Source organism: Coptis chinensis, chromosome 8 (assembly GCF_015680905.1).
Source record: "Coptis chinensis isolate HL-2020 chromosome 8, ASM1568090v1, whole genome shotgun sequence".
Taxonomy (NCBI): domain Eukaryota; kingdom Viridiplantae; phylum Streptophyta; class Magnoliopsida; order Ranunculales; family Ranunculaceae; genus Coptis; species Coptis chinensis.
This window is the reverse complement of record NC_141463.1, coordinates 97,092,333-97,109,805: the sequence shown is the minus strand read 5'-3', so window position 1 is coordinate 97,109,805 and position 17,473 is coordinate 97,092,333. Positions and strand designations below refer to the sequence as shown.

The 17,473-nt window shown below is 36.7% G+C and overlaps 5 protein-coding genes across 7 annotated transcripts; 4 read left to right on the top strand and 1 right to left on the bottom strand.

Annotated features, from left to right (window-relative positions):
- Positions 1–6,132: 6,132 nt before the first annotated feature.
- On the bottom strand, positions 6,133–7,329 carry LOC147484838 (putative F-box protein At5g55150). The gene has a single exon (XM_086579833.1). The coding sequence runs from the start codon at positions 7,327–7,329 to the stop codon at positions 6,133–6,135; it is 1,197 nt and encodes a 398-aa protein (XP_086435959.1).
- A 1,965-nt stretch (positions 7,330–9,294) lies between these two features.
- Positions 9,295–10,524, top strand: LOC147484837 (uncharacterized). 3 transcript variants are annotated; one of them, XM_086579460.1, is made up of 4 exons: positions 9,296–9,581; positions 9,698–9,763; positions 9,889–10,025; positions 10,153–10,497. In XM_086579460.1, the coding sequence occupies exons 1-4, from the start codon at positions 9,332–9,334 to the stop codon at positions 10,165–10,167; spliced, it is 468 nt and encodes a 155-aa protein (XP_086435586.1). In that variant the 5' UTR covers positions 9,296–9,331; the 3' UTR covers positions 10,168–10,497. The 3 variants fall into 3 exon arrangements, with proteins under 3 accessions (XP_086435585.1, XP_086435586.1, XP_086435584.1); XM_086579458.1 differs by having other exon boundaries at positions 9,889–10,035; positions 10,153–10,430; XM_086579459.1 differs by lacking the exon at positions 9,698–9,763 and having other exon boundaries at positions 9,295–9,581; positions 9,889–10,035; positions 10,153–10,524.
- Positions 10,525–11,572: 1,048 nt separating this feature from the next.
- On the top strand, positions 11,573–12,768 carry LOC147484836 (uncharacterized). Its single transcript, XM_086579832.1, has one exon. The coding sequence runs from the start codon at positions 11,728–11,730 to the stop codon at positions 12,766–12,768; it is 1,041 nt and encodes a 346-aa protein (XP_086435958.1). The 5' UTR covers positions 11,573–11,727.
- Positions 12,769–12,777: 9 nt separating this feature from the next.
- Positions 12,778–17,147, top strand: LOC147484834 (uncharacterized). The gene is made up of 6 exons (XM_086579831.1): positions 12,778–13,603; positions 13,934–14,759; positions 15,694–15,769; positions 16,155–16,265; positions 16,380–16,520; positions 16,659–17,147. The coding sequence occupies exons 1-2, from the start codon at positions 12,778–12,780 to the stop codon at positions 14,113–14,115; spliced, it is 1,008 nt and encodes a 335-aa protein (XP_086435957.1). The 3' UTR covers positions 14,116–14,759; positions 15,694–15,769; positions 16,155–16,265; positions 16,380–16,520; positions 16,659–17,147.
- On the top strand, positions 14,297–14,743 carry LOC147484835 (ATP-dependent DNA helicase RRM3-like). Its single transcript, XM_086579830.1, has one exon. It carries the CDS (start codon positions 14,297–14,299, stop codon positions 14,741–14,743), a length of 447 nt encoding a protein of 148 aa, XP_086435956.1.
- Positions 17,148–17,473: the final 326 nt, after the last annotated feature.

The following is a 17,473-nucleotide window of genomic DNA, read 5'->3' as shown; positions in this document are numbered from 1 at the left end:
GACTAAATTAGGTTTAAGAGGATATTGATTGTTTCCCATATTGTTTCCTCTCGTAGACAACGATGCTCATTACTTAATAATATATGACATGGTTAAACTTCATGTCAATGTTAAATAATGCATTCATGCCAAACATGGTAAATATCATATCATAGGTTCAGGAAAAATAAACTTTAACTATACCCCTCACAACAAAAAGTATACGATATTTAAGCAAATCTAGCCACTGAATATGCAAAACAACTGAACCATCGATGCTCATTACTTAATAATATATGACATGGTTAAACTTCATGTCAATGTTAAATAATGCATTCATGCCAAACATGGTAAATATCATATCATAGGTTCAGGAAAAGTAAACTTTAACTCTACCCCCTCACAACAAAAGTATAATCGATATTTAAGCAAATCTAGCCAATTGAATATGCAAAACAACCGGACTCCACCTCCTCTTTCTACATGAGCTCAAGTAAGATAGAATACCCTATCAACAAGACCTCAAGTACTACCACAACATCTAATGGCTCAACCCATTAATGTCTTCAACTAGAAAAATTTACAAATAAACTATTATCAAGTTTAAAGTAAATCCACAATGATTAATATCCAAAACTAGCATGCTACACAACTTTAACATATGCTATATTGGATATAAGCTACAAGTTACTTCATCTAACATGTATTTTCACAACAGTACAATTATAACCATCGTCTAACAACACGTTCACTCAATAAAGGTAAGCAATTATGCATTGAATACATTATAATTACTATCCAAGATTTGAGTGTGGTTGATATTAACTATCTTAAGGTTTCTCTTAGACCATCTACATACATCTACATATGTACAAAGAAAATTAATATCAAACTACTTCTAGTCAAACCAATTAATTCCTTAGTGATAAACACGTATAATTTGTTGACTGGGTTATTAAAGAAGTTTAAGCTTAGGGATTTCCCTCCTAAGAAAACTAGCATGCAACTCAAGGAAAGAATATCACCATATAATTAAACCAAAAGAATTGCAAAGAGTGAAAGAATACGATACCTAACCGATTGAAAAACCGGATTACCATATTTTCCTCCTTTTAGAAAGACAGTTCAAAAGAACTGTAATTCTAAACCAGCTCAGGACTAATTGGGTATCAAGCCTTATACCACTGGAAAGCTCTTTGAATCAGCTATCCAACACAAGAAGCGGATTGCAAAACCGAGCTCTAAGCTCAAAGTTATAGCAGTTTCCGTAACGAGTAACGCAGCTGTCAAAAAGACGAACTTTGACGTTTTTCTTGATAGAAATCTCATATTTGACTCCCACAAACGTAGGAGAAAGGTTTACAACCATATAGGGTTTGATAAACCACAAAAGATCAATAAATATTCAATCTTTAATTGGTTTTCCTACCAAAAACGAAATTATTAGAAAATTTCTAAAGTCATAATCCAATAACACAAACAATAACTCAAAGTAAAAGACTTATCTTTGGATTGTCGTATTAAAGCACTCTCCTTTGTTCTACTACGAAACTTTTTCCTTAAGATTGTTAGAATAGTTGTATCAACACAGCAACTAGAGTAGAAACGTAAGGAATAGTAGACAAGGACGTAATTAACAAGTAATAACCAAGGGCTGATTAGTCGCCCTTAAGAAAGATTTAAGCCCACTTCCAATGGTGCGAGAAAGGCAAAATGGCCGTCTTCCTCACAGATTCAGTGGTTAACAGCAGCCGACTTTGCACTAGAAACAGACTACCCTCTAAAACAAAGAATATAACTCTCTCAAAGGCGGAAGAAGAAGAGAAGAAGAAAAGGACTGGTTTGAGTTTTTGTTTCTCTCAGAGTTGAGTTTGATCAAGTCTATTCTCTATGGACTCACAGTCCTATTTATAGAGGTTAGGAGGAAGAGAGACCAACTCCTAATAGAACACCTGAAACTTGTCATGCAAGAAAAAGGCAAAAACAAGTTTAGGCTATTGGTCAAACCACTACCCACAACAAGAAGCCCAAGCCGGGGGCGAACCCTACCCGATGTGGTGGATAACCAATGTGGGCCTATCTACTATGCACTAAAATGGAGAGAACACCATTTGTTCATCTCCTCCACTTTGCACACACACACACTAGTATTTAGAAATACACAAGAGATTCCAACAAGGTGTTCAGTTACAATGATGTGCTTGTTGGGGCAGAGACATGGATCATGTGGGAGTGGCAGTTGACGTACAGCAGGGATTAAGATCCCACAATATTGGTATAAATTTCTCATATAAAGCTGAATCTTGGCAATCTTTGAAAACTACATGCACAATTAAATAAACAATGTATGCAATACAAATATGGCACTACAGTATGTTAACACTTAGAAGCCTCTCCTGTAAAGTATGTTTTAGTTGCCTACTAATTTTTGAACCCTATTAACACTTAGAAGCCTCCCCTACTGTTACAATGGATTAGGGTGAAAGTCCACTCTATTATCATCATCATAGGTAAATTGTAATGTATATAGATGTCTTGAAATGTAGCTGTCCGGTTGGGGATACCAATCAAAAGTTCATATGACATTCCAATTTCTAAGTTCTAACCAATATCTATGTTATAATGAGCCATACTTTTTTTTTAATCTTTTTTTCCACCTAACAGTTCTACCAATAATGTATGAACAATATATGACTATCGCCAATCTTGGGAATGTAAGCACTTTCATCCTTGTTAAAACATCAAAATTGCTCCAACATGACATTGTGTTCACAAAGAAAAGAAATGAGCTCGATATTTTAAAAGACAAAAACAAAAAAATATCATAACTAAAATTTGCCTTTCTAACCTTTCGATTCCTCTAAACTCCGGTCTATATCCTTGTTGAAGTTAATATCTGGGGAAAAAAAATAATAACGATAGATGTGATATATAGATTCCTAGCTCCCTTCAATAAAATTCATTAAGAGGTCACAGTATGGATGAACCATAAAAGAAGTATCATAAGATTTTCCTTTAGATGCTAAAAAGCATGATGTTTCTTGTTTCGACCCCCACCTACGTGGCATATGTCCATTGGTAGGAGTCGCCACTTTATTTGTTTAATCGACAGGATTTGCAATATCATGGATCAATGTACATGCCCATTAACTCATGTGTCTAAGGATGAATCTTAGCCACATGACTTGCTACTAACGTACATTAATTTATGTCCAGATTCGTTTCTTATCAAAGTGATAATGATCAGTTAAGAGTTATATTCAATTACAATTACTTAAGCTACAAGACTACTTAAGCTACAAGGAGTCTCTATTCTACAGATATAAATATCAAACTATTTTTCATACAGAACTACGTTCTTGAGACTTGATCTCATTGATAATTTGGGTACGTAGACAACAGCAAGGTACAATCTCATTATTCTCCCAATCACTATCATTTTTCTAACTACTTTTCTACGTTTTTCGACTCTTTCGTCACCACTTAGTGTTTTGATCATATTTGGTCGAAACATTTCTCAATCAAATACTCTTTCTCCAGTTGAAAATAGTAGGAAAACGATTGAATTGAATATACAGAGGTACCCTGGTATAAAGAAGACTGACCTCCAACTATCAGCACTTGTTAGGTCTGAATGAGTAGATTTTGAAGCTTCCAATAGCTGACCTGTGAAACAAACTCCGACTATACCCAAATGTACCAGTAGTATTAGATACTCCCATCGGTATTCCTGCATACCTTGGAGCAATATCTATATGATTTATAGCAAATCCAGCTCTCCCTAGAGCTAAAAAACCAAGAGCAACTGAAGAACAAAACGCAACCCCATAATATGTCCTAAATAGTGGCAGTGTTATTAATGCAAAGGAGGCAATAAGGAAGCCGATGGCACTTGGGAATTGCTTGAACTTGATCACACCATCAAAACGAATTATGATGGAGCAGAAAAAGGTAACCCGGGGAATGCTGACCTTGGAGTTGTCTATAGAAATAGTAGTGGTGACTTTATGCTGGTCTTGAAGTTGGGAATCAAAACCAACTACTTGGTTGAATGTCTGGCCATACTTGAGGGTATAGAATGTGCAATACAAAGGGGGTGGGTTGAATCTGACTTGGAAGCCGGTGTAGCTGCATTTGGAATTGGAAACCTACCATGGCACTTGAGGAACAGATGGACGTCTATAAGATTGAGAAAACTTTTGAACCTGAAAATTACACCTATGTGGAGGGAAGCAAATTTCTTGGATGATCAGGTAGCAATCCATGCAATAACCATGACTGACGATAGGACATTTATACACGAAGGCAAGCCCCCGTGGTTATCCAATGTATGTAAATATAAATGTGCATATGTAAACTACTATGTAAATATAATTTTTCATATGTTATATTTACATAGTAGTTTACATATGCACATTTATATTTACATACAAAAACGTATTTTTATATGGCATATCACAAAAAAAAAAGAAAAAGAAAAATCATATGAAAACTAGTGAGCAACTCACGCTGAAGAGAAAACAGGCCATTTGAGAAAATAAAAACAATGGCATTAAAGTTGACCGAGCCCAAAATCAGATTTCCAATTAGAGGAGGGCCAAAAGCTAAATAGCCCTTATATATTATTTGGCTCCAGCTACCACGAGGATATTCTCATAGGGATGAGGGTCCGTGGACCGTTGGATGTGTGATCCAATGGTCTGAAAATCAAGAACAAAAAAGATGCGAGAGAAGATGAGAGGATGCTGTATTTCTAGACCATTGGATCACACATCCAATGGTCACCAATCTCATCCATATGAGGACATCTTCAGGGGAGACAAGCTCTTCAATTATACCCTTATAGCATGCTGATTGTGCCTACAAATCTTGATATGCAAAACTAATAAGAAATAATATGAGGTTGTCTACCCCAGGATGTCCTCGGATGGTAAAAAATAATATCCAAAAAAAAAAAACACGGGTCAATATTAATTACATTTTTGTCAAATATAGTTTTTCGGTTATTATTGATATGTTCCAATGGGGATTTTAAAATCGGTATCCTTGAGGGTAAATTTGGCCCAATTTCTTCAAAAGATATAAAAATGAGGATTCAAGTTGGGTTGAAATTTTGGTGCAAATAGGCACCGCACGGGCATCCCTCAGATGAAGCCCAATAGTATTCGTTTTCCCATCTTTTCTAAAAATCGGTCTAGGCGACGCCTGGCGCTAAGCGGTAAGCCAACCGACTCGCCCTAGGCCCAAGTCGTTTAAAAATCGGAATGGACCAACCAGGCGAGTAGTCTAAAGCCTCTAGACAATCCAGTCAAGGTTTTTTTTTTTTTTTTTTAATGATTAAATGTCGAAAATTAAAGGCTCGTGTAGACTTAAGATTTGAATGAGTTTAAAAGACTAAAAGTCTAGTGTAAATTATATGCCACTATAACAAAAAAAGATGTTTTTATATGAAGTCGATATTCTTCAACTATTACACATTTTTGTAATAAGTATCTTTGCTTGTGTTTATTTTTTGAATTATGGTAAATGATTTTCTTCCTTTCTTGTAGTATAGGTGTGTATTATTATATATATTAGGAAAAAAAACCGCCTAGCCCGTCTAGGCACTGCCTAGAAGGCCTAGGTGGTACGAGCTCTCCCACCACGTTTTTAAGAACACTGGATTTTCCTGTTTCGGTTGAACGGTAATATTATTTTCAATATAGAAAATGTGCATTAAACACAATTAAACAAAATAGAGTCAGGAGGTGGTCCTAGAGCATTTTGTTTGGGTTAACGGAGGACACCATTTTAGTGGAAGCTAGCACACTGCGTATCATCTCAAACGAAGATCACCGCAGCAAAGCATTTTAATAACTTCCTTGTAACGTAGCACTATATCTTTGGTCGAATAGTAATTAGGCTTTAACCAAAACAAGTTGTAGAAACAAACACAAAAGTATCCATGTAAAACAGACCATGAAAGAATACGACTGTAGCTATTCTGCTATCATTACAATTTGATATTAATAAATAAAAGAAATAATTCTGCCATTATAACTATTTGATACCCAGGTTCAATCCAAAATGATAGTAACATTATTTATCAACTGATATAAAACAACAAATGAAGTTATTATGGAATCAGAAATCCGAGAAAAACAACTGTTGGATTTAAAATGGATTCGGTTTAATCCAAACTGGTGGAGAGAACAGAGAAAGTATGCAATCACCTTCATAAAATGACTCGATTCCACCAGTTTGCAAATTGAAGAGTCCCATATCATGACCAAAAATTCTTCCAACATCAACTCCTTCACTGTCATCGGTAAAGTAGATGCAACCAGGCTTGCAACCACGGCAAACAGAGGCCTTTGACGAGAAGGAAGTATTACTTCCCAGGAAAAGAGCATAATCCCCCAAACATTCCACTTTTTCCCACTTGAGAGTGCACAAATCCAACTTGTAAAGTTCAATGAAAACCGTCCTGGAGCGAGGCTCAGAACAATTTATATTCCTCACGGCCAAGTGCAAATCGCCACACAGTTCCACAAGATAGAATGTTCTAGTCCATCCCATAGAAAATTCAGGTGGAGATGCGAAAGGCAATAGAGTTGGACGACAAGAACCACCCTTGGTAGTAATGTCGTCACACACACAGATGTAGCCAAAAAAATTCACCGCATAAAAACGACCATTAAAGTGTAGGATGTCCTCTTGAAAGGGAGTTACTCTTGATATTAAAGTAGATATTATGTTAGTCCAAGTGTTGTCCCCGGGTCTAGCAAAAGCCAATTCCCGGAATCTGCCCACAATTAGAAAAACTAAGAATCCCCCAACAACGTTTTCATCATCAGTATCATCAATGGAATTGTTCATAGTCGATACAATTATTGCTTTGCGAACACAACTCATACGATTACGTTTAGGATATCTCCAATCATAGCTCAAAACATTCAACGAAGAAAGTCCACGACATGACCGGTCTCTGTACTGTGCTAGAGATGGAAGAGAAAACCAAACACCAGAAAGAGGATTTAAGAGAAATTGTGAATCCAAACCTAGAACGACCAACCACCCAAAAGGAGATCCCCAACAATGGCATCCACTTGCTTTAGACAATTTCATATGACAAATTTTGTTTTGTGGATAATTGAAGAAACGACGACTATTGCTGTTGTCATCATCATTGGCAAGCATCAACCAAGGAAATTGAGATTTCACAATGGAAGAGAAGTGATGCTTATTAAATTTAACCAAACTCCATGAACGGCAAACTACACTAAATCTTACAAAATCATCTAAGAATTCAATCTTTTCGGCAATCATCTTTAAGAGTTCCTCCGGAAGTTCTGACCAATTTTGAGACATTGAGACAATCTCAAAACAGAAAAGAAAATATAGAGAATTCTAATTGTTTCTCAGTTTAAATGCCTTACATATAAATATAATCTCATGTCAACGTGGTTTACCAAATCAGACACTGAAATCAACTAAAATCCTAGATGAATTTGGTTTACTAAAACAAAAACAACTCTTACTAGAGCACACCTGAAAGAAAGGATCAAAAGTCTCAAGGGAAGGCAAACTACAATCCTCCCACTCTTTTCCCTTCGACTCCAACCGAGACGGAGAATATAATTTTGTCAAAATGTCATTCAGAGACATCTTACTATATTAGAAAAATCTGGGGGTCGATGAACAGTTTTTTCACGTACGTCACAGGGTTATCGTCGTCATTTTGCTGTCTAAGGTTGGGACATAACCGTCATTTCGTAGAAAGATATAACAGAAAAAAAAAAAGAAAAATCTAGAGAAGGAGAGAGTACGAAGGGAAGAAACCCAACTCTCTCTTCTCGCCTGGCCTGCTATAAAAAAAACAAAACCCCCCAGCGTCTTTTAGATGAATTCATACACAATATTCGATCCAAAATATCCATTCCTGATTCGTAGAGAAGATCAATACGAATCTTTCAACAAAATAAGTTAATCGAAGGTTCGTCATTTCGATCATTCTTCCTGTTTGTGAATTTGTTTTCTTTTAATCCATATTATGATTGTTGTTGTGTTAGTTCCAAGTTTCTATGTTCTGAGATTTATTGGGCTGGTGGTTAAATTTCACTGAAACCATTCAACTGCACCCCTTGAGCTAAACACGTCTATCTTTTGATATACATGATACGTCTAAACTGAGATACAGATATTCCGGATGCAAGTAATCTGATATAGGTGGTATAGATAATGGAAATTAAAATAGGATGTACATGTGGAATATGCTAATTGTTTTGTACCTTCTTAGCGCCTCTTCCTCTTTTATATCTTTACTTATTAGTTATCCATTAGTTACCTCTGTTATTTCTCACTTGAAATGATCGTATGATAAGTAATATTATAACTGTTGTTGCTTCATAGTTGTAATGTGTTGCGAAACCCATGTTGCGTAATATAACTATTTGATAACCATTAATTCTATATCTCATAGTGTTGCATTACATAGTAATCCTGGTTGTAAACCTGCAGTTATATAAGTCTCCTATTCTATCTAATTATTATACACTTGGAAACTGATGGTCCTTATCATCATATTTTATCTATACTTGCCACTGGACAAACTTGAAAACTAATGGATAGTCCTAATCAATTACATTTCGAAGCTGATTTTATAGTCAAAAATTTACAATACACGTCTTAACAGCATTGTGAAACTATATCTCGAGAGTAAACTTACAATACGTAAGTATGCCTTAATGCTTTGCAATCAGATAATCTAGATCAACTTTGACTGAGAAAATGTGATGAATGTATTTTTCTCCAAAACTCTCGAATTTTCTCTCTCTGCTCTCGGTATCTCTCTCTTCATCTCCCCCATTCTCTCTTCTCAATCTCTTCACCTAAGGATAGATTTCTCTATTATTTCCTCTCTGATGTGCACAATTTCTTCTTATTTGGTCTCCCTCTCTTGGGGTATGCAATTTCGGTGAGAACTGGACTTGAATAAATTTTCAAGAATTGGAAAATGGGCTAAGAAGGAGTTGGATATGTGGGATTTGTCAATGAATGCTTTATATACATAGCTTTTGGGCGTGTGTGTTTTGGTGTATCATTTGTGTACTGATTGCACGACGGTATCTCTTTTGATCTTTTCTACATTGCCATTTTGCCAAAGAGGTACCTCTTCCTTTTGCTAATAATATTTTTTAACTTCTTATATATTATTTAGTGATCGAGTTGTGCGTGTTATTCTGAACACAGTTTAATTCAATTAGCTCCCAAATATATGGAGAGGTCTGCCAAGAAAACTCATTGGTACTTAACACACGATCAATGATCGGCTAGAGCGACAAAGACCGAGGCAAAAAATCGTCGACAAAACATGACTGAAGAACAACTTTCCGCGCACAGAGAACGCGAACGTCTGCGTCAGCGAGAGAGAAGACGACGCATGACTGATGAACAACGATCCGTTGAACGGCAACGGTATCGTGAATACTACAGACGTCGAAAGAATGCTTCGACTGTTGACCAAGTTCGACACGGTCATGTTACAACACATGAAGGACCTACCAACGTCAAAGGATCGAGCCAACTACATTCCCAAGATAGTCAGGTTTCGCAGCATCTAGGTGATTGATTACTTATGTTCTACTGTATTTGATTATTTATAAATACCATTTGTAACCCTATAATTGTCTATTTAGATTTTACTATATTTAAGATTTTCCTATATTTAATGTTGAAGAATCGAGCCAAATTCAGCCCCAGGAAGAAACTATCCAAGCTGACACTTCACATTCACAGCCTTTAGGTAATTAATTACTTTATTTCTACTGTATATGTATTTAATTGAACATTATTACATTTAGACTTTGATATATTTAGTTATGTATTGTTAGTTTTTGTTACTTATACACATTAAATTTTTTACTTCAGGTGTCACTGTTGTTGGGTATGACGTAGATGCAAATCATTTGCTCTCTCTACTAAAGCAACATATTGAGTCAGAATTTAGTAGATTCACTGGTAGCTATTTGCCAATCACACTGGATGTCAATGGTCACACATTTCGGGTAAATATTGGTATGTAATGTTTTACAAATATAATTTATTATGTTTGTATATTAATTTATTATATTATTATTGTCAAATTATTATTGTTATTAAATCATTTTTTGATATTACTGTATTTTTTGAAAGCTGATGGAGGTGTGAGAAATCCATATATTGAATTAAACGATGTCTGTGTTGATAATTACCTTTCTCATTCCGGGCATGCGTTTATGGATGGAATTCATGCTCACAATACAACTACAACGACTGCTCAATTCTATTTGAATTTTCTCTACTCAATATACCGGCTTCTTACTTAAATTTATCTAATCTTTTGTGAAATAATTGGCATCTATACAAGGTGATGATAAATTTTCATCCAATGGTATTAGACCCAGAAGGGCGTCATTACGTTCATACCACAACAATTACTTACGAGGCTTTGAGGACAACCCTTATATTGAACCCTTTCGACTCCGGAATTACAAAACATGTCCTCACTGTGGAGCAAAATTATTTCCTTCTGAGACAAGTAGTCTCTGTTGTCTTAATGGGCGTGTTATGCTCCCTTTGCTAGAACCTCCACCCGAATTAGCATATCTATACACCTCTGTCGGTGAGGGTATTCATTTTAGAGAGAATATTCGCTCATATAACCATGTTTTCTCTTTTACTTCTATGGGAGTTCATATTGATGATGATTTGGCAAATGGTCGAAATGGTGTGTACACATATCGTGCCGAGGTGCCATATATCATCGGATTGGTGGTCTCCTACCACGACTGGTAACCGCCACGTTATTTGCAAATGTATATATATGAATCCATTTCATGAATTGGAGTACCGTCTAGGCCGAGAGCAAAATTCTTGATAGGCAAGTTTTGGCTATCCCGAAAAGGGTCTTAGACTCAAACAACAGATTCAGACATATTTTTTTATTGAGGTCTCTCACCATGACATTCTTAACAATATTCGATGCGCACATCAAAGAACACCACCCAATCGCCATCAATATTCACTACGGGAATCCTCGGAGGTTTCGGCTATCTTAGTTGGAGGTGAAGAACCAACCGACATGAATGAAAGAGACATTATTGTTGAAGCAAGATCTGGTGATATATTCAACATCCCAGACACTGCAGGCTATTATGACCCATTACAATATCCTTTACTTCATCCATATGGTAACTTTGGTTGGGATTTGCACATTTTTTCGATAGTTCACGTAGAATCGGTTAATCGAGCTTTTTATTCTTACATGCTACAGGTACATGCCGCCCCTACATTAAATTTTAATAATATTATACACTATACTTATATATATTAAGTTCATCTTTGACACGTACAGATTCGAGATAACCATCTGTCATTGTTGCTCCGTGGGGGCGACTTTTTCTTGCAGCGATGCAGCTTGACAATTATGTTAAGATAGCAACTCAACAACTCCGCTTTATCGCAAACAACCGGGATAAGATTAGGGCTGAGCTATACCAAAGGGGTTACATGATTCTCTTCTTCTTTGGGGTCATCGTACTGGGTTGCAACAAACCCGACCAAGATAAATATATTTCTTTCATTTATTTTTATTTTTATTTTTATTTTTATTTTTTTATTTTTATTTTATTTTTTTTACATCTTACTGTATCTGTAATCCCGTTACCTATAGGCAATGTTGGTCGTAAAATAATATTGCCGTCAAGTTATATAGGAAGTCCTCGCGATATGCACCAAAGGTACTATGATGCAATGGCCTTGGTTCAAAAATTTGGAAAGCCTGATCTTTTTATTACAATGACTTGCAACCCCAATTGGGATGAAATCAGAGAAAACTTATATCCGGGTCAGACACCACAAGATCGTCCAGAAGTTGTAGTCCGTGCATTTCATGCAAGATTTGAAGAACTCAAGAATGATCTCTTCACAAAAAACATCTTGGGTAAAGTAGTAGCACACGTTCACGTCATTGAGTTCCAAAAAAGAGGTCTCCCACATGCGCATATACTCTTGATCCTTGATGATGATGATAAGTTCGGCACACCTGATGACTACGACAGTGTTGTTCGAGCAGAAATCCCAGATCTAGATTCAGAGCCTGTCTTATATGATTTAGTCAAGCGACATATGATTCATGGACCCTGTGGCTACCTTAAAACAGATGCTGTTTGCATGAAAGACGGTTTTTGCAAGAAAAAATATCCGAAGGATTTTGCTGAAGTCACGGTACAAGGAAACGACTCTTACCCTACATATAGAAGAAGGTGTAATGGTCGGGTGCTGACTCTTTCCAAGGGATTAACTATTGACAATCGTTGGGTTATCCCTTATAATCCTTGGCTCCTTAGGAAATATGATTGTCACATCAATGTCGAAATATGCTCGACAATCAAGTGCGTGAAGTATCTGTACAAGTATGTGTACAAAGGATCCGATCGGATATCTATGGAGGTAAATTCCACGTCACATGATGATCGCGATGAGATAAAGCAATTTATAGATGCACGTTGGGTTACACCTCATGAAGCGCTCTGGAGAATATTCAAGTTTCCACTCAATAAAATTTATCCATCTGTTTATGCCCTTCAAGTTCATCTTGAAAATATGCACCAAGTCCTTTACTCTGAGGGTCAAGATCTACGGGAGCTACTATCACATGAAAAGACTTCACGCACAATGTTAACGAAGTTTTTCAAGAAGAATGCATTGGACATCGATGCAAGACAAATATTTGTATCGCGGAATTTCCGAGCACTATACATGGAATAATTCTCAAAGATGCCGGGAAAAAGACGAGGACTTAACAAGGTGATTGGCGGGATACATACCGTATCACCTTCCTTAGGAGAAAGATTTTACTTAAAATTGCTCCTTGACCATGTTAGAAGCCCAACCTCTTTCAATGAGTTGAAGACCGTTCACTCTTACGAGTGCTCAACGTTTAAAGAAGCTGCTGAGAGATTGGGTCTACTTGAAAGTGATAATGCAATAAGGGAGTCATTGTTAGAGGCAGCTACTATTCATATGCCATCAGCACTGAGACGATGCTTTGTTACCATTTTGGTACATTGCCAGCCAGTGGGTATCCGTGCTTTATGGGATGAGTTCCATGAGTATATGACCGATGATTTCTCTTCTACAACTTGCTCCACTCACAAGACGAATCGTTTGCTCACAGAGTTGAATTCATTGTTATCCCAATACAACAAATCTATTTCTGATTTTGATTTGCCGTGCATATCAGAAACATGTAGTCAATGCTCTTCGGACTTCAGCATAATTATGGAGGAACGCCGAGTACCTATACCACCTGAAGACTTGGCATCCATTCAAAACTTGAATGCTGAACAACGCTTTGCTTTTAATACTATTATGCAGTCAGTTGAACGTAACGAAAGCTCTGTTTATTTTATTGATGGACCAGGAGGCACTGGGAAAACATTTCTATACCGATCAATCTTAGCTTATTTGAGGAATAGGGGTTGCATAGCAATTGCTACATCCAGCTCTGGTATTGCTGCCACGATGTTTCCAGGAGGTCGTACAGCACACTCAAGGTTTAAAATACCTATAAAACTAGGATCAGCACCCACCTGTAATATAAGTAAGCATTCTCCCTTGGCTGAATTATTGCGAGAATCCTCAATTATCATATGGGATGAAGCTACAATGACCCATCGTCACGCATTTGAGGCTTTGGATAGAACCTTGAGAGATATTATGGGTGCTGAGCTGCCATTTGGTGGTAAAGTTTTGGTAATGGGCGGTGACTTTCGCCAGACACTACCCATTGTAAATAAGGGTACAATAGCACAAACTATAAATGCATGTGTAACAAAATCGATTTTATGGAACTATGTAAAAGTCATCTGTCTTAGAGTGAATATGCGTGCATTGGAAGATACTTCATTTTCCGATTTTTTACTTCGTGTAGGGGACGGGGCTGAGACATGTATCAATGGAGACATGGTAAAGATACCTGATGACATGATCATACCATGGGTGGACGATCACTCTCTGACTCAGCTAATAGACAGTGTGTTCCCAGACTTACAACAAAATGCAGGCAATATAAATTATGTAGTCCAAATGGGCTCTCATTACTCCGACCAATGATGCTGCTAATCATATAAACGAACATGTCATTCAAAATTTTCAAGGAGATGAAGTCACGTACTACTCATTTGATCATGTTGAGAATGATGAACGCCATCTATACCAACAGGAGTTCCTTAATTCTATTAATCCAAGTGGCCTGCCTCCTCACATATTGACTTTGAAGATAGGATCACCAATAATGCTTCTTAGAAACATTGATCCCAAAAACGGATTATGCAACGGAACAAGGTTAATATGCCGGTCTTTTCTACCAAACTTGATTCATGCAGAGATTGCTACAGGTGGTTTTAAAGGTGCACCTGCTTTCTTACACCGTATACCCTTGAAGCCTAATGAGGATCTGAAGCTTCCATTCAATATGATAAGAAAGCAGTTTCCAATTCGTTTGTGTTTCGCTTTGACCATACATAAAGCTCAAGGGCAAACACTGCCTCATGTTGGTGTTTACTTACCAGATCATGTATTCAGTCATGGCCAACTCTATGTGGCACTCTCAAGAGGCGTATCTAGACGCACAACCAAAGTATTAGTCAAAAAGGGAAACCAACCAGGTTACTTTGGAACTTTCACAAGGAATGTGGTCTACACTGACGTGTTCTCTTCATTTAACTCCAACACACAATGATGCATGTCTCTGAGAGGTAATTGTCTTCTTCCCATCGTAAATATATTCAAATTTTCTCTATGCTTATCAAATACTATCTATATTATGGCTGATACTTGATATAAATATAGAAATTGTCTTTCTATGTGGAACAAAATATAGAAATTATCTTTCTCATTGAACATTTTTTACCTTTGAGGGTCGAGCAGGTACCTAAACTATGATGAGGGAGGGGAACATACCAATTACCCTTAAGTTTTGTGATCAACCTACAAAGACATGTCTTATTGATAAAACACTTGGTCAGCAACTGAGCATATATATTTGAAGTTTTTTAGACCACTTGACTGCTAACATACAAAAGGCATGACTTGGAATTGGATTTCTTGCTTATAGGAGTTCCTCCTCCGTATTGTTGCCTTATGATCTGAGAACCATATTGGTGAATTTGCTCTTATATCCTATCTAGGGATCATCTTTATCAAATGTAATATATGGACTTCGTACAGGTACAGAACTGAAAGTGTAATTGTTCATTAGGGATGTTCACTTATATATATTCGATCTTGACAATCTACTTAGCTCGATTTTAAAACTTAATGCTATGAACTCAGAATCGTAGGGAAAGTAGTGCCGATATTACTCTTTCATGTCTGCACATAAATGACATGTAATTAATTCATGCAATTTTTTACATGCGATTGTTCAAGGTGCATTACTTATTAGTTCGAATGTCATACATGTAAGCCTCATCTGTATACTTAGACCATTACATACATCATAGAACGGAAACTGATAGTTGATTGTTTTTTTACATTGGAATGTTTAATAATTGTCATGAATTACCAATGTCGGAACCTAATCACTCAAGTAGGAACATTTCTTTTTACATATAATACCTATTTACACATAATGCTTAGCAAGTTGTTCCATGAGACTAATCTCTTTATGCTATATATTCACTTATCCAGTAAGTAGAAATGACGAATCTGGGACTTTCAAGAGGAGGCGGAAAAGAAACTAACACTATTGCGAGATTGAGCTAGGGTAATTTTCTATAATCTTAAGATTCTGTGATTTTTCTAGGACCGTGTATTTAATTGCTATCCCCTACCTCAGTCAATTTACTGACTTTTCCTTCTTGCATTTTTTGGGAGAAAACAGTGTTAAACCATCAAGAATTTTAACAGTGTTATTTTGTTTTTTATATTGTTGTCAAATTTATCTCAACGTTTGTACTGTTGTCTCAGTTTTAGCTCCATAAATGAATAGATTGCATGCTTGTAAGCAGGGTACATAAATGGAAAAGGGTGCATCACATTAGGGATTCTAAGTGGTGATGGATAGTGGTGAAGAGGAGAGGAACATATAGGACTCACGGTAGTGTTTCCATGATGAAAACTCATATTCACTGACCAAGGACCAATGACAGGAACAGGAACAGGACCAGGAGGGATGCTGATGTTTAGTGCCAAATGAGCGCCGCGTGACGTGGCATGAGATGAGCTGAATGGAGCTGCAGATGCAGATAATTTCTTATAGGGTGTGTCTCTTATATTTTCTGAAACTGAGACCAAGGAGATTCCCTATCAGATTTTCTTATAGGGTGTGTCTCTTATATTTTCTTATAGGGTGTGTCTCTTATATTTTCTGACAGGAGATTCCCTATCATATTGCTCATCTTTTGGAGCATCACTAGAAGGGGAATCACTTTCAGTTTCGATGCTCTCATGCTAGACTTGATTCTCACTGTTCTCAGGCACAAGCATTCCCAAGTCCAGGGACACTATCTCAGAAGGTTTACCTCCTATTTCACCATTTGGATGACCATCTTCTTCTCTCGGCGCAACTTCATTTTTGTTTTTTATGTGAAATGAGGTATCTGGAATAGAGCTTTCAGACTTATCTTCTTTCTTTTCTATCTCTGTGTTTGCAGATACAATAGTTTCCTTTGCTTCATTTACTTCCACTTCAAATTTTCCAACAGCATGTGTAGAAATTCCAGGGTTCCATTTTCTGAATTTCTGACCTGCATCTTAGCTATAGTTCCGGGGGGAGCCAGTGCTACTTCTTTGTAAGAAGGTGATTTTCCAAGACTAACTATTGAACTGCTCTGTGATGCTGGATCTACTTCATGAGGCGAAGAAATTTGGAATGGTTCTGAGGAAGGATTAGATAGTGCACTTTCATTTCTAGAGTTATCCACTGGTTTGCTAGACAAAGGAACTGACTTCACCCTGTACGTTACAACCTTGACAACTTTTCGGCTGAATTTAGGACCCAACACTGGACTCTTGGAGGGTTGGTAGTCAGTGTAGCTCCCAGGAGTCATATCGATATTTTGTACCTTTCCAACGTCTAAACTATTTTTGACATGTACAGAACATGATTTTGGTTTTGAATCACTAAGCATAGTTTTTTGTCATTGTTTCAACTTGATTTTGTTTAGTTTAAGTTTCAATTTATATTAGACACAATGACACGTACATAACTTAGTGCAATTGACCTGTAACGTATCAAACAACTTGGTGAATCTCTGAAAAGTATAACTAAACCAATATTGTTTTCAATGAAAAAAAATTACCAAACATTGCAAATGGGACCATCAGATAACATATCTCAATACATCCACGTTGCACACAAACAACTCGTGTTTTCTTTTTATAATTGTAGTAATCTGTCTCTTATTTTCTGTTTTCTAAAAGCATGAACTGCTGTCTCTTTCCACCGCCACCAAATAGATAAAACTAA

Coding starts and splice junctions, on each gene's coding strand:
- LOC147484838 (XM_086579833.1), bottom strand. CDS start 7,329: ATGTCTCAAAATTGGTCAGAACTTCCGGAGGAACTCTTAAAGATGATT.
- LOC147484837 (XM_086579458.1), top strand. CDS start 9,332: ATGACTGAAGAACAACTTTCCGCGCACAGAGAACGCGAACGTCTGCGT. Junction 9,764..9,888: donor TTCACATTCACAGCCTTTAG/GTAATTAATTAC, acceptor TTTTTACTTCAG/GTGTCACTGTTGTTGGGTAT. Junction 10,036..10,152: donor CACATTTCGGGTAAATATTG/GTATGTAATGTT, acceptor ATTTTTTGAAAG/CTGATGGAGGTGTGAGAAAT.
- LOC147484836 (XM_086579832.1), top strand. CDS start 11,728: ATGCACCAAAGGTACTATGATGCAATGGCCTTGGTTCAAAAATTTGGA.
- LOC147484834 (XM_086579831.1), top strand. CDS start 12,778: ATGCCGGGAAAAAGACGAGGACTTAACAAGGTGATTGGCGGGATACAT. Junction 13,604..13,933: donor AGCACCCACCTGTAATATAA/GTAAGCATTCTC, acceptor TACTTCGTGTAG/GGGACGGGGCTGAGACATGT.
- LOC147484835 (XM_086579830.1), top strand. CDS start 14,297: ATGCTTCTTAGAAACATTGATCCCAAAAACGGATTATGCAACGGAACA.